This window comes from Trichoderma asperellum, chromosome 4, assembly GCF_020647865.1.
Source record: "Trichoderma asperellum chromosome 4, complete sequence".
Taxonomy (NCBI): domain Eukaryota; kingdom Fungi; phylum Ascomycota; class Sordariomycetes; order Hypocreales; family Hypocreaceae; genus Trichoderma; species Trichoderma asperellum.
Genome location: NC_089418.1, coordinates 5,346,261 through 5,360,822, shown reverse-complemented (window position 1 = coordinate 5,360,822; position 14,562 = coordinate 5,346,261). Strand labels below are relative to the sequence as shown.

Below are 14,562 nucleotides of genomic sequence, written 5' to 3'. Positions count from 1 at the left end.
TTAATGCGCTTTTCGGATAGTAGGTTATTTTTTTTTTTTTTTTCGATTATTGGAATATATATATATATATATATATACATTATGAAAAAGATATTCATAAAATTATAATTTTTATATTCTTTTAAATAGATTAAATAGATAAATATATGAATTATAATAAAACAAAAAGTATTACTTATTTCTTCATTTAGTTATTTAACTAAAGGTACTTTATCTTTATCTTTTTGTATCCATGTTTTTACTGGTATATGCAAGACCCTAAGTGCTGTATAATTCTTTCTACAAACACTAGTCTGGCAACACCTCGTCTGAATATTGAGTGAAGCAAATTGGAGTAACAGCTGGCTGAACTTCACGATCTACAAACCTTTCCCCCGTTAACAGAGACGTGCATATTGAGTTGAGTATTGGAAAGTCTTTATTTCTGACCGGCCATAGGGCAGACCTTTTGAATTGTGGCAAGCTTATGACACTGTACTCATCCACATGTTGTAATGATTGTAAGGGGATAACCACATGGGAGAGTTCACGTTTGGTTGTATTCATATTATGCTGGCCAATGATACTATATATAATAGGATACGTTGCCCTCGAATAGTTTTCGTGCAGTGCGTGAAACAGCACAGCTTTGCACCTCTCCATTGCTATCAATTGTGGTAAATACTTCTATGACCCCTTTATTATGAGCTATTGCAAACTTCTTCTCCACGACTGAGCTTTTTGATGCTCCCTTTTCTGGCCTCGTAGAAGAGAAGGAAGCGACTTCATTAGGCGAGTTTTGGCACAACCCGGCTGCGACTGTGCCTTTATAATTCAACGCCGTCGCCAGGCATACAGCTCCAGTGAGTTGAAAGCTTGGGTGAGGAAGACCCATGGAGTATGACTGAACCCGAATATTAGCCTGACCTAAGCCGCCCTGTGAGATTGGCGGAGGGTACAGGAGGGCAACTTTTGGCGTCCCTCTCGTCTTGGATGCGACTTCCACGTTTGATGCTAGGCCCATAGCAACAGCACCTTCACAGCGAATAGATTCAATAATAGCATGTACAGCCACGTCAGGTAACGAGGGATCTGGTACAGGCATACTTGTAGCATCGATGAAAACAAAGGGGTTGGCTGCATCGATTAAGGTCACTCGCACATCGAACGGTGCCGCTCCCGTCATCAAGTTAGGGTATGGCATTATGCGCAAAGTTTGTTGCTGCTGACCTGAAGGGAATAATTTCCCCGTCATGCTTCCAGCTGGATGCAAAAATGCACATCTGACTTCACTGCCCGGGGAGGGAACTCCGGGCATGGCATAGTTGCCAATTTCCAAGAAATTGCCAGCTTCGTCAAGCTGCATCGTCTCCACGATTATGCTATCGGTGTTCGTATTGTATATCCGGATGTCCATCTAAGCAAAAGAATCAGCGAAGAAGCTCTGTCTATTAAAGGCTAGCTAAGGGGGTGTCACACCTTTTTTTCACCAGGCCTGCGTTTGACAAGACCACTTTGCAAAGCATAAGGCCCTACGCCAGACGATACATTGCCACATGTTCCTGTCATGTCTATAGAATCTCGCCCCACTGCGACCTGGACGAATGTCCAGTCAATATCAGCATCAGGGCGGTCTGACACGGCTACCACGGCGACCTTGGAAGTTGTAGACAAGCCACCACCAATTCCATCAATCTGGCGAGAATCATTTCCCCGAGAACCCAGAGCGGAGACTAAATGCCGTCCCCACTCAAGGGAACTACCAGGTAAGTTCTTTCTGTTGATGAACAAAGCCTTTGAGGTACCTGCACGCATCCAAGTACACGGCAGCACGCAGTGTTTGGGTGGCTGAGATGGATTCTTGATAGCCATTGAGGAAGCTTTGGTTCGAATTTTATTGGCAGGTATGAGAAAGTTATTGGCGTATCCTTCGGTAATATCAATCACCTGAGCTGTTATGCTGTGAATCTCTCTCGCAGCTAGATATGACGTCCCTCTCGCGAAATGAACAGGAGACGAAAGAGCGGAGAACATGTCTTGTAGGAAAAGGCCAATTTCGACATGATGAACCTACTTGGACTCAATTAAATATATGTTAATTCTATCCGAACAGTCTCCAGGAAAAAAAAAAAGAGAGACGCACATAGGTACATAGAAAATGCAACCGAAGCATGGCGGCTGAAGAGAACTACAGATCATCATGGCGTTGTCCAGCATTCCCGCGGGATGGCCATTGATCCCGCTTCCCGTGAGTCCTTGATTGCTAGAAGAGTGACCCACCATTTGCGAAAATAGTGCCATTGAAGCCGAAGAGTGGATCATTGATGGACACAAGCCCGTCAAGTTGTGCTTCCCGTTCCCTTTCCCGTACACCCGTTGACCATTGCGACTCAACACTATAGACGTCTTCGCCAAGGCGGGAAATGCCAGAAACATGAGCGACATCGGCCGGGTAGCCGCGATGCTCATGGTTATTAGCCAATGCCATCCTGCAGTGATCACATCTCGATCTCTCTGTGCTGTAAGCCATTGCCGGTTTTGGGACAGACGAATTCCCATCCTCCAAGAAGCTCTGGATTATCCCATCAATATCCAACCACTCTGAGTTGGAATGATGCATCACCTCATTGACATTGACTGATGTCATATTTGAGGAATCTGATTGCATTAGGTTTGTTAAAGTTCTAAGATGAGATGGTATAACCTCAGACCTCATTTGACAAGCAGATGGAGACGCATTTCCGCCCACCTGCAGTCGTTGCTCTTGCGAAGCCATTGGAGACGGATGGGCCATTGCAAGATCAACAACCACGCCGAGTCGTTTTATCAAGGTCTCAATAACAATGGCAGCCTTCTGAACGGCGTAGTTGGTTTCCTGGTTTTCTTTGAATACCGCCAGGCAGGTAGCCAAATCGGCAAAAACCTTAGACTCGCTCCGACGTTTGGCGGCAATCCGCACAAGTATCGTAGCTGCTACATATGTGGCGTACGATATCAAGTAAGGTGCGTGCCGTATAGAAAATGCCCGATCATAGGCCAGAAGAATGTCGGCGATATTGGAAGCGGCAGTCGCGCATTTCATGAAGGAATCTACTAAGATTGATCGCGACGTGTTGTACAAATGTCCATCGGCAACAAACGGACGGTGCAGAAGAATAACAAGTACGTTATGCATAGCACTGTAATCAAGTCAGTACTCTGGATACTGGAGACTAGCGTCTGGTTGGGAGGCTATGTGCTCACTGCAGACTAAAGACATGTGGTGGTGGAAAGGCTCCTGCACCTTCAGGGTCTAACAGGTTCAACTGAACGTGGCTAGGAAGTGCAGCCTTCCAATCATCCAATTTGACTTGCAATCTATCCAACATGCTGGCCAAGTCGGTTGGGGATTGGTCAACACAGCGTTCGGTATAAATGCAACTTAGAATGTCGCTCATGGCAAGTGAAAGTCTGCAGAGCGCGGAAAAGGTCGACACGCTATACGCCGGCGACCCAGAATATTTAGGCGTGAGAGTCGAATAAGCAAACGGCTGCCAGTCTTCCAGCTCTTCGTGTGTATCTAGAAATTTGATTGGCACTAGAATATCTGTATCTTTGAGACTCACCGGGCGCCCTTGATATAGACTTTGCATCTTGTCAATTACAAAAGCCCCCCAAAATACTCGTCTTCGAATCTCTAGGTCTTCGTCTGAAAAGCGCCCAGTTTTAGTCAAGTCGACATGCATGCCGAGGTCAATGATCATTCGAAATGCCATTCCCGAATAAAGCCATGCAGCGCTTCTCTCGTCTCCCAGGGCAAACAGCGAATTTGTCATCTGTAAAAGGGCCTGGATGGTGGTGATGCGACTTGAATCTAGCGAGCCACCAAGGAGTTCTCGGACACGCTCACGAAATTTCCATCCAGCAGTACGCACATCGTTCGGGTCTTTGCGGACTTCGAGTCTGAGACTGAACTTCGACGCACCGAAGTAAATGGCATTCAGAAGAAGCTTGGAAAAGTATGGTCCTCCGCACGCCATATCTCGCATAAATGCCGGTCGGTACGTGACAAGAAACGAATGATGCTGTCTGTTCCAATGTATGGAAAGTAGATGCATGCCAAGATCTGGGTCAACTCCGTCAAAGTCAAGTCTTTGTTGTCGGAAGTTCAAGTCCTCCAGCTGGCGCTGTTTCGCTGCTTCAGCAACCAGACCTTTCTCCACCCATTCATCTGGGATCCGAGGCCCCGTATCTACTTCAACCTGTTTCTCTGGGGCATGGTCTTCATACAATGTGCTCGTACGACTGTGATAGGTCGAAACGCCGTCGGCAGACATGAGAATCCTAGCAACCCCCGCTTCAACTGATGAAGCTCCAGCTTCGTTGCTACCCGAGGCATGTTCATCATCCACCGGTGCTGATTCGGTTGCGGACGCACGCCATGGGGAGGATGCGGCATCTTCGCTAGTGTTTGGCGACGTGCGAGTCTTGAAACGATGTCGTCTACGACCAGTCTCTTTTGCAGCTTCGCCTACAGGTTCGTATATACAACTTTGGCCGTAAGATTGGCAGTTGACACACACGGGTCGCGCACCGTTACATTTGATCTACCAAGCAAGACAACGAATGAATAACAAGGATTTCATAGTTGGTCGATGCCGAAGCAGAACAACGCACCTTTCGCCGTCTACAAAAGCTGCACGCTTCAATTGCCCGACGGCGTGACTTTGAACTTGGCGCAGAACGGGAAGCTCCCACCCTCTGCTGAGCTCGAGCTAACATTGGAGAACACGCACCAAATCTGTGACATAAAGCCTATTACGTGTGGAGAAGTCAAGAGGCTCGACTACATGAAAGATTGGATGCAAGAAATGGCAGGAGTTGTGGTTGTTTCTAAGCCATTGGTGACTCTGTCTTTAAAGGATAAAGTTGGTGTGAAATGCTGTTGGGGTTGGCGACGCTTATTTTCCATACTAGCGCGGACAGTATGGAGCATATCCATAGATGCCAAATTCGTTGGTTTTCACTAGTGCCATGCTAACCTGGAGGTACACGCATAAATATATAGGATATCAAGACGATTTTCTAAGCCAAGTGTTTGGAAAAGCCTACATTTATTTATTAGCTAGATCTAAGGTTACATTTTTTTTTTTATTGAAGTGATATAGAGCTCTAGAATTAAATAGAGTGTCAACATAGTTAAAGCTGCGTATGATACTTCTCTTAGATTCCTGTCCAATTTGGTTTATTTGAACATTATAGTACTTTGCAGTAAAATATATCCCTTTAAGGAGCTGAAGTTAGTAGAGTTGGAAAGTTAAGGCTATTTGCCATAGGTGTATTTCCTCTTTAAAGAGAGGAACAAAAACGCAGCCTTAATAAGGCAAATTTGATGTTGATTTTTCTAGTGAACGTGTATTATAGTACGCTGTGTTTCGGAACCCTCGTGTACCTTGCCGACTCAGAAAGGTACATTGATTTCCAATCTAAATCCATGTACCTTACAGTTAGCGTAGGGTTGCTGCGAATAAATGGATAGTACTTCGTATGTCGCCAACGGAACTACCTGGACGAGTGAACATTAGCGGCGGGGCCCTGAGACACACTTGGTTTCCGGCGCTCCCGCGGGAAGCCAAGAGGATGTAGCGACACCGGACGGGAACTGAGCTGCCTGACTACTGGATTCTGTTACAGTAGTTTGGCTCGCTATCTCCGTATGTGCTCATGGCGGCATAATTAAAATGACGAGATAACGAGTGTCCGTTAATTTGCCTTTTTTGGACAGTTATCTTTGGCTACTGCACAAATAGAGGCATGGATTGACACAAAATATCCCCAGCCCAGCGTAACTCTCACTCCAAATATATCTGCTGCAGCTAGACTGCTATCATGATTCGGCAACATTATGTCTAAATTACAAGATTCTAGCATCCCAATATCTGTGACATCACTGCCTTTGAAACATAGTAGGCAAAGAAATCAGAATATTAGCCCAGGGATTTCACTATTAGCTGGCGCCACAGCTGGCGCTATCGAAGCAGCTACTACTGTCAGTTCCACAACAAAGCACATTCCCTCATCTATTTTACTGATATTGTCCATCCCAGTATCCATTTGAGTTTGCCAAGACTCGCTTTCAGCTAAAGCACAATGCGTATCATGCCGCTGCCATAACAACAAAAAATCCGTTCTTTTCGCTCCTACAGACAGTTCGCCAAAATGGAATAAGAGTGATGTACACGGGTTGCTCGACTCTAGTTATTGTATGTGTTGAGCCCTACATCAATACTGGTACTAGAGAAACTTCACTTACTCCTCCTAGGGTACCGCGTGCAAAGCCGGCGTTCGGTTTCTTACATTCGACTCCATCAAGAAGATTATCTCCGATGGAGATGGGAAATTGTCACCTGCGCGTGGTCTTCTCGCAGGTATGGCCGCCGGTGCTGTCGAAAGTGTGATTGCTATCACACCAACCGAACGCATTAAGACAGCCCTGTACGACGGCTTCTCTTTGATACTCTTCAGCTCGGTTTGGACGCTAACGTAAATTGTAGAATTGATGACGCTAGAATGCCTACAAGACAGTATAAGGGTGGCATACACGCATTACAAGTTATTATCAGGGAACATGGCCTTAATGAAGTCTACCGCGGCCTTGTTTCCACAACCATCAAGCAATCAGCCACGTCGGCAGTCCGCATGGGTATATATAACTCACTGAAAGAAAACGTGTCGCCGCGACTTGGAGGTTTCGGCAATAACCCTATTGCCACTTTTGGTTTGGGTGCAATTGCTGGCATAATTACTGTTTTTGCTACCCAGCCATTTGACACAATAAAGACACGTACCCAAGGCGCTACAGGAATTACAGTATCGGCGGCTATGAAGGATATTTTTCGAGATGGGAGTGTGAGAGCATTCTGGAGTGGCAGTTCCATGCGGTTGGGCCGACTTGTGCTCAGTGGAGGTATTGTTTTTACCGTTTACGAGAGTATCTCAGCTGCCTTGACTAGAACTTATATAAATTCTAGTTAACTTGTATTATATAACTAGACTTAGAACCTATAGGCGTTCCAGCCTTGTTGCCATGTTGACGAATGACTATCTATGTATTCTAACGAATGTATTTGACTTATATAGTAAGTCGTTTGTTAAAGAGCGCTGTAGCCGATCACTCCATCGTTCCTAGGAGCGCCCGCGTATATCTCTCCTTCTCATGGAACGCTCTGTCTTGTCGATCCACAGGCCAGATTTCGCCAGTCGGTCCGTAGTTATTCTAAGAGTTCGTAACAATGTTACAACCAGAAGGAGACTGTTTGTAAAATTATAGCAACTAAAATGAATGTAAATGTAATACGTGTATTTGATTGCTAAGAAAATTAAAAAGTATAAGTGCTTAAAAACGTAAGATACATTCTTTACTAAAGTACATTCTTTTCTTACCCCAAGAAACTATGCTATGTCAAATATACATCAGGATAATATAATTTGTTATAGATATTATTAATGCAAATATATATATAACTCCAACCTTCGATTATATACCAAAGTGGATATAGAGAACTTAGAAGAAATCCACCGCTCTTTGCGGTGCTAACTTAAGACATGCTAACTTAGCACCTCTCTCCCACATTTCCTCCTCAGCTTCTCCATTTACCAATGCCATAGCGCATATATCCATTAGAAAAGGGATATGGCCCTGAAAAAGGATGCTGACCATGGGGCAGTATCTCCAGCCATGGCGTCATTGAGCGCCTTTATGAAGGTTGTGAATGAACTCCGCGGTTTGTATAAGATCGCCCTAAGCAGCTCGTGATTGCCCTGTTTGCTAATAGCGATAATAACACCAATAACACTGGTTGCGAAATTGGTTCTTTATCTAGCTTGGATAGTAACAAGTAGAAGCTGTTGCTGATTGAGGGGAATGACTTATCGTCCTTGCCCCAGCCTTATGACATCTGCTAAAGAAGCGTTTGGTAATTTTATCGGTATCCACGAGGCCGGCCGTCCAACTCAAAACCAGTTTGTGCGAGTGAATATCAAGGAAAGGTTTATAAGTCCAACAGCAACTCTGCCACTTTAACGTACAGACCAGGACAGGTTCCGGGCTGGAACCCAATTGGCCTTCCAAGTGTACGGGTACGGAGGTACCGGTCTGATTGAGATTGGCAATGGCCACCGTCCCGGGGCTAGAGAGGACTTGGAGTGGATGACGACGGCGATGACGGCGATGACGGCGATGAAGACGATAAAGATGATAAAGATGACCATTATGCGAAAAGGAGACGACAGACGTGGCTGCATAGCGGGGCTAGGGCAGTAGCACTAGCCCAGGTTTAGATGATTACTTGTAAAAAGGTGCCGCCAGCGTGTTCTGCACTGATGGTGATAATATATTGGGCTATAACGTGGCCTGGTGGAAGCAATAGATCGACCACCAAGTCAATACATCATCCGTCTTCAGCGCCTACTGGCCTACAGATCAAATATCCAAATGACATGCAGCCTTTAGAACTTTTATCCTAAATGGACTTTAAAAGACCTTTTACTACCCTCTCAGCTGCGTATTTGGTCTTGGTGAAGCTGTTTTTCGGCTATCTTACTACCCCGATCTCTTCGTGTTCAACCTCCTCGACCATGTGATATCTCTTAGCGCCGTCCATGCTATAGTCACCCAGCGCCCCAGAGCCAGCCTCGTCATCCACAAGGCCCTTAGGCACGTGAATATTTATCGAGGTTATTTTGACATCAGAGTCGTGCCGTCCGGTGAGGATTCTTGTATGCCCTTTGCCTTACTACTATCTTCACTATATACAGAGCTCCAGAATCCCTTCTCCTTAAGTTCTTTGCTGGATAATGGCGTCGAGCAAACAAGTACAAATGAATTCTTGCTAGCGCTAATGCTTACTATCTTAAAGCATCCATTCTTGACGTAGTTCGCTGCCTTTATCAGCTCCTCCTCCACAGTGCCATCGCCCGCTGCACGCAGCGTACGGAAGTCAGACGCAGCGTGCATATTATGGTATATAATGTCGACGTTCGGGATAGAATGATATTTTGGTGGGTTTGGATGTGCTGCTGTTGGCTCCCATGTTGAACTTGAAGACATTATTCCAGTGAAATTCGCTATTGGTAAACTAGAAGTGAATTAGTTAATTGGAATTTAGAAGTTCAAAGAATGAGATTTAAGAATGAGATTTATTCTTACTAGTTTAGAAATAAATATTGTTTTAGGTTGGAGAGTTTATATTAAAGGAGTACTTGTAGTATTTATAAACACTAACAACTATTTTATATTAAATACTATTAATATATATATATAAAGAAAATAAGCATGTAGGGTAGTTGCTGCGGAATTATAATTAGCCGATAAACCAATTATAAAAAAGGCTCACTTTAAGAAAGTATACATGCATAAGGCATACATGCATAAGCATATAAGACAATTAAAAAATACCTCATTTTATAAAGTAAGCTTAAGTAAGTGTTAGTTTATATAAATAATTACAATAATTTTAAATAGTTATATGTTGGTATTGCATTAAAATTTAAATAACTAGAATATACTACGCTGGATATATAATATATAGTTATTTATAAGTTATCTTAAGCTATTTGCTAATATAAACTAAGAGAGGCATTCTTTAGTCTAATTATATTAATAGTTTATTATAAATAGCTTTCCCTAATATAAAACAAGATAGGCTTTATCAAGCATTAGTTATCTTATAGTGATTTATAAATAGGACTGAAGTAGACAGTAGATAGAAGACAGTAAATAGTCTATATTATTTAGTGGCATGTATATATATATATATATAGGTCTTGAATGTGTATCTTCCTTGTTTTACCAAGACCTAATCTATAAATAAAAAAAAATAAATAAAATTACAAATCTTAAGTAAAATATTTTCAAGTAAAGTTACAATTGCAGGTGTTGTTAGGATATAATAGTATAATGCATATACCAAATTTGTAACGATCCGTTATACCGTTAAGCCAACAGGGCAAAAGATTAGGCCAATAACCACTATTGTAGCAGTTACTGTAACGGAACCAGCTGCCTATAAAGGATTCGTAGTTACGGAGGACCAGGTCGTAACAAAATTACTAGAAACAAGTATTATATGCTACCCTTGAGTAATATAGTTACATTCTGTATAACACCTAATACAACTAAATGAATATATAAGTACCTTTCAATCTTTTATAGACTGGGATAGATAAGGAGCTAATAGGGCGATTTATGTTAATATTTAAAACTAGTATCTAAATTTAAATTAAAAGGGCCTGCAATCTCTTATATCCTCTATTATACACAAGTTTGCCTGCCTTTGATTGGTGGAAGAACACGAGCTGTTATAAATTTATATTTTCTGGCAAATGCTGTTGGTTCCTGGGTTACTAAAGTTCCTTTTTATATTGTTGTTTTAGGTTACTAAAATTCATTTTTATGCAGTTGGTTCCTAGTTTACTAAAGTTCCTTTTATGTTGTTAGTTTTTAGGCTACTAAAGTTCCCTTTTATGCAGTTGGTTCTTGATTTACTAAAGTTCCTTTTTATGGACTTGGTTCCCGGTTTATTAAAATTCGTATTAATGCTGTTGGTTCTTGAATTACAAGGGTTCTTGCTTATGTTGTTCGTTCTCTATCACTAATGACCGCCTATATAGGAAGGGAAAAAATACAAATTATAACTTACCCCTCTTTCTCGGGAAATCGGCATCAGTCCCCGCTGGTAGCGTTATCTTTAAACAGGAGAGACAAATGTTGATTCTTCAAGTAGTAAGTACAGTAGTAATTAAAAAGAGGGCCTATGAGGTATCCGAGCACGCGTATTTCTATATCTAAAAAAGGCAGGGCGTGTTACTAGCAAGTGCTATAACTTAAAGCACTAAGTGACAGCACCTATTCGTTAAATTACAGAGCCTATCTGCTAATTTATACCCCTGCTTTATCCAAGTGTAGAACCTGACGCCAACGTATCGGAAGCGTCCATTTCCAAGCGCAGCACGAGGATTCATCTCAAACTGCTGGTTCCTATGCGTTCACATCTGCATCTGCACCGAATTCAACCAATATTTTAACTAAAGCAAGTGAGCCAGAATCCACTGCTAAATATAAAGCAGTTTTACCGAAGTTATCCTTCATATATACACTGGCCCCTGACTGTAGAAGCAGGCTCACCACGGAGACGTCGCCATTTTGTATTGCAACAAAAAGCGGGGTGCGGCCTTGGCAATCTTGCACATTAAGGTTTACTTGTTTTGCTAGAAGGTAGCCTAGGATAGTTTCGTTTCCATTCTTTGCTGCATAGTGCATGGCAGTGCTACCACGCTGATTTTTTGTTGCTGGGTCTGCGCCATGGTGTAGGAGAAACTGGATGATGTCTTCATCTCCGTTATTGACAGCACAGCACAGAGCATTTGTGTGCACATTGTTGCTATGATTCGCTTCTTGAACTTGCGAACGTTCTGTATTAGTTGAATCTTTATCGGCGCTAAGGACATGAAGCATTGACAAATGTGGCGGCAACCCAAGGCATGAGTTAGTCGCGGTCTGAAGTCGTGGAAGTGGAGGGGCTACAGTAGTGTCACCGCTGCTAAATAAGAGGGTGTCTGCTCCGTTTTGGGCAATGTTTCTCAGCAACTCGGCCCTCGGACTCTCTGTATCATGTATCAGAAGATGATAACTGTCATTTCCATAACCGAGAGACTGGTTGAGGAGATCAAGGTCTTGTTCCTCTTCATCTTCTGGGTGCGCCAGAACAAGCTCAAATGTGGGCGGTGGCGGCCTGCGAATACGACCTATCTGATGTTAACCATGTGCTCATTGAAAGCCACAGATTGTACTCTGCTGAAGCAAGATGCAGGGTATGTCTCACGTGTTGGTTGGCTACTATTGCTCTTTTTGATACCAGTTCCCATCGTAAATCTCTGTGCTGCGTTCACTTCAAACTGGAAATAAGAGTACAAGGCATAGAATGAGCGAGAGAAAAGACTTCATTAAGGCTGTATTCTTTGCTATGGGTAGATGTAGCAGTAGGACATATTCTTCCCAATCCAATCTATTTCATGCCAACCAACACGGCGCTCTGATTGGCTGATGAAAGCAACGCATAGGGTGCCACATGCTGGGCAGCCACAGCGCTTTTGCACTTCTGACTTCTATACCGCATAGCCTGGGCTATATGCAGTATAAAAAAAAAAAAACAGTTAGCAGTAGTTTCAAATCTGACAAAAAAAAATTAAAGAAATTCGGCTAGTACGGCTTCATAGGTCTTTCGATCCGGTTATTGCTGGCATGGCGTCGGATGCATCTACAGTCACCAAAAAGCTAGAGAGCTGCGAAGTCCGCTGGCTACACTCACATGCAACTATTTTTGACAAATAAGTTAGCGAAAGCTTACAGATGAATAGGCAGACCTGATTCGGACTCTAAATGCGAACTAAAGTCTAGTTACTATTCTTTACTCCAAGGACCAATAGTCCGATCAAGGCAAATGAGCCACTAAACATAACAGGTAGTGCCATCCAAATCCCTCCCAACCACAGGCCAAACTTAAATGCCTGGGCCACAAGAGGCGCCGATGTCAAATTGCCAATCGTCTCGAGAATGTTGAGACCACTAAATAGTACTACTGAGTTCTCACCGACTACTACCACGAGCAGACTTTTAAGGACCTGGTTGTACACTGTGCCTAGATTAAATAGTACAACACCTTGTGAAGAAGTTAGATGCATGAATTTGAATTGGATAACATAAGGCGGGGGTTGAGGAACTTACCAATAAGCATGCCAAAACCATTGGGCGTCAACGTTGTAATAATGGCTCCAAAGATAAACACAGCGCCGCAAGCACGCGCTACAGACAGGTCTCGCGCCGTTGCACTCATGGTGAACTTGCTGGACATAATATAAGATGCAATGGGCAAAATAATCATGCAGGAGATGATGCCTACGATAATCTGCAAGGCGGTGACGTAAGATAGCTATGACAAGTATCAAGATGCTTAGCCATGTCGTGACTAGGAAAGATCTATTTGAAAAGGGCATACATACCTTAGCCCAACTCCAACCAAATCTCCTCCGCATGAGCTGTTCACTCACACCAGAGCACTGCCAGGCCAATGTCATGAATATCAAGCAGACAATGATTCGGATGGTAAAGGAGCTGCTTTTCTGCATGAGAAAGGATGCACCTGCTCTGGCTTCTTGAAAGCTTCTCAATATCTTGTCCTTCAGCTGTCTGCTGCCAGCCGCGGCAGTTGGCTGCTCCGATGAAGAGTACGCATTGGCGTCGTCCGACACAGAGTCATCCAAGTGCTTGACCTTTTTCTTTGGTTCTATAATGAAAAAAGAGAGAAGGCAAGTGGCGACAAGAAAACCTAGACTAAACCACAATGGAAGCCATGGGCCGTACAGTTCTATTAACCTCGAAGCAACTATGGTGGCGATAAGGCGGGGACCGAGCGATAGGGCGATGATGAAAGAGAAAACAGAGGACCTAGACAGCATCAATTAGTCATGTTATCTACTAGATGAATGCAAATATGATACGAACCTCGATACATCAGTAGTAAGGCTGGTAATGTTGGCAAAGACAATAGCATTGCTGACTGGAAGGCCTCCGCCGATGAAGTAGAGAAGCTGCGTGGCCCATAGTGCGTGAATAGAGAACTTTTCCGGCCAAAAACCTTATTACTTCTGTTAGATAATGGTTGGCAAATTGCAGATCGCGGAAGTGGCTGATCTTACAGATGATTCTTACACACGCACCAGTCAGGGCTATGCCGAAAGTACTCAGCACAAGAAACGGTTTCTGCCCGTAACGGTCGGCAAGCATTCCATAAGGCAGCACTGTAAGTAGTCCTTCGGTTATTGTTAATAAACTGGTAATGTAGATAGAGCTTTCCAAGAAAAGTTGTGGGAGAGGGCTGATAATTGACAAACCTGGCAGTATCATGGCAGTATGATACCATCCCATCAAGATGGCTAGGGAGCTTTGCACATCATCATCCGCACCGCAGTCGGGTGCCCCACGCATCTCCCGGCAAAGAGCCTCTTCAACAACTTGAACTAAAGAATTGGCGGGTAGAGAGCCGCCTAATTCCATTACCAGAAAAAGACAGACATAAAGAAGAAGAGAAGCGGTGGGGATTTGACGCGTAAACAGTGACTGAAACCCGCGACTGGAGCGGTCGCCTAGCAATGGAGTGGCGTCAACATCTTCCAGAGGTCGATCACTGTCGGGATTCTCCATGTCAGGCATATCGTATCGTTGAGAAGGTATTGGATTCTGTGAAAGTCAACCACACTTGAACATCTGTCCGGATAGAAACGAAAGTAAAAATTGCTCCCGTGCAATGGGCGCTACCAACAAGAGTTAGCTGCAGGGAACTTTTGCACCGAAGTCTATAGTAATAATCAGCTAACGTCAAGAACCTATTTTTACCTATTAACATTATTATTTTAAGAATTTATAAGCTAACCAGCATTCAAAATACGAAGTCACGAGAAGAATAAATCGCTCACTGGCATGGAACCAATAGCTTCCTCCCGTGTGGTAATTTTATGAACTATACACACTTTTTATTGGTGTATCAG

General features: G+C 43.5%; 5 protein-coding genes across 5 annotated transcripts; 1 reads left to right on the top strand and 4 right to left on the bottom strand.

Annotated features, from left to right (window-relative positions):
- Positions 1–565: 565 nt before the first annotated feature.
- TrAFT101_008157 (uncharacterized protein) lies at positions 566–2,152 on the bottom strand (the record flags this gene model as incomplete). Its single annotated transcript, XM_024901550.2, has 3 exons — positions 566–1,396; positions 1,459–2,049; positions 2,123–2,152. The coding sequence occupies 3 exons, from the start codon at positions 2,150–2,152 to the stop codon at positions 566–568; spliced, it is 1,452 nt and encodes a 483-aa protein (XP_024754577.2).
- Positions 2,153–2,242: 90 nt separating this feature from the next.
- On the bottom strand, positions 2,243–4,740 carry TrAFT101_008156 (uncharacterized protein; the record flags this gene model as incomplete). The annotated part of the gene is made up of 3 exons (XM_024905077.2): positions 2,243–3,158; positions 3,223–4,565; positions 4,636–4,740. 3 exons carry the CDS (start codon positions 4,738–4,740, stop codon positions 2,243–2,245), a joined length of 2,364 nt encoding a protein of 787 aa, XP_024754576.1.
- A 1,095-nt stretch (positions 4,741–5,835) lies between these two features.
- On the top strand, positions 5,836–7,001 carry TrAFT101_008155 (uncharacterized protein). The gene is made up of 4 exons (XM_024901549.2): positions 5,836–6,007; positions 6,066–6,221; positions 6,281–6,453; positions 6,513–7,001. The coding sequence occupies exons 1-4, from the start codon at positions 5,864–5,866 to the stop codon at positions 6,991–6,993; spliced, it is 954 nt and encodes a 317-aa protein (XP_024754575.1). The 5' UTR covers positions 5,836–5,863; the 3' UTR covers positions 6,994–7,001.
- A 1,288-nt stretch (positions 7,002–8,289) lies between these two features.
- On the bottom strand, positions 8,290–9,221 carry TrAFT101_008154 (uncharacterized protein). Its single transcript, XM_024902920.2, has 2 exons — positions 9,167–9,221; positions 8,290–9,095 (listed from the first exon to the last, which is right to left on the bottom strand). The coding sequence occupies exon 2, from the start codon at positions 9,065–9,067 to the stop codon at positions 8,696–8,698; it is 372 nt and encodes a 123-aa protein (XP_024754574.1). The 5' UTR covers positions 9,068–9,095; positions 9,167–9,221; the 3' UTR covers positions 8,290–8,695.
- A 3,148-nt stretch (positions 9,222–12,369) lies between these two features.
- On the bottom strand, positions 12,370–14,466 carry TrAFT101_008153 (uncharacterized protein). The gene is made up of 7 exons (XM_024909171.2): positions 14,411–14,466; positions 13,909–14,328; positions 13,714–13,827; positions 13,520–13,652; positions 13,018–13,462; positions 12,743–12,947; positions 12,370–12,677 (listed from the first exon to the last, which is right to left on the bottom strand). Exons 2-7 carry the CDS (start codon positions 14,225–14,227, stop codon positions 12,412–12,414), a joined length of 1,482 nt encoding a protein of 493 aa, XP_024754572.1. The 5' UTR covers positions 14,228–14,328; positions 14,411–14,466; the 3' UTR covers positions 12,370–12,411.
- Between the last annotated feature and the right edge of the window lie 96 nt (positions 14,467–14,562).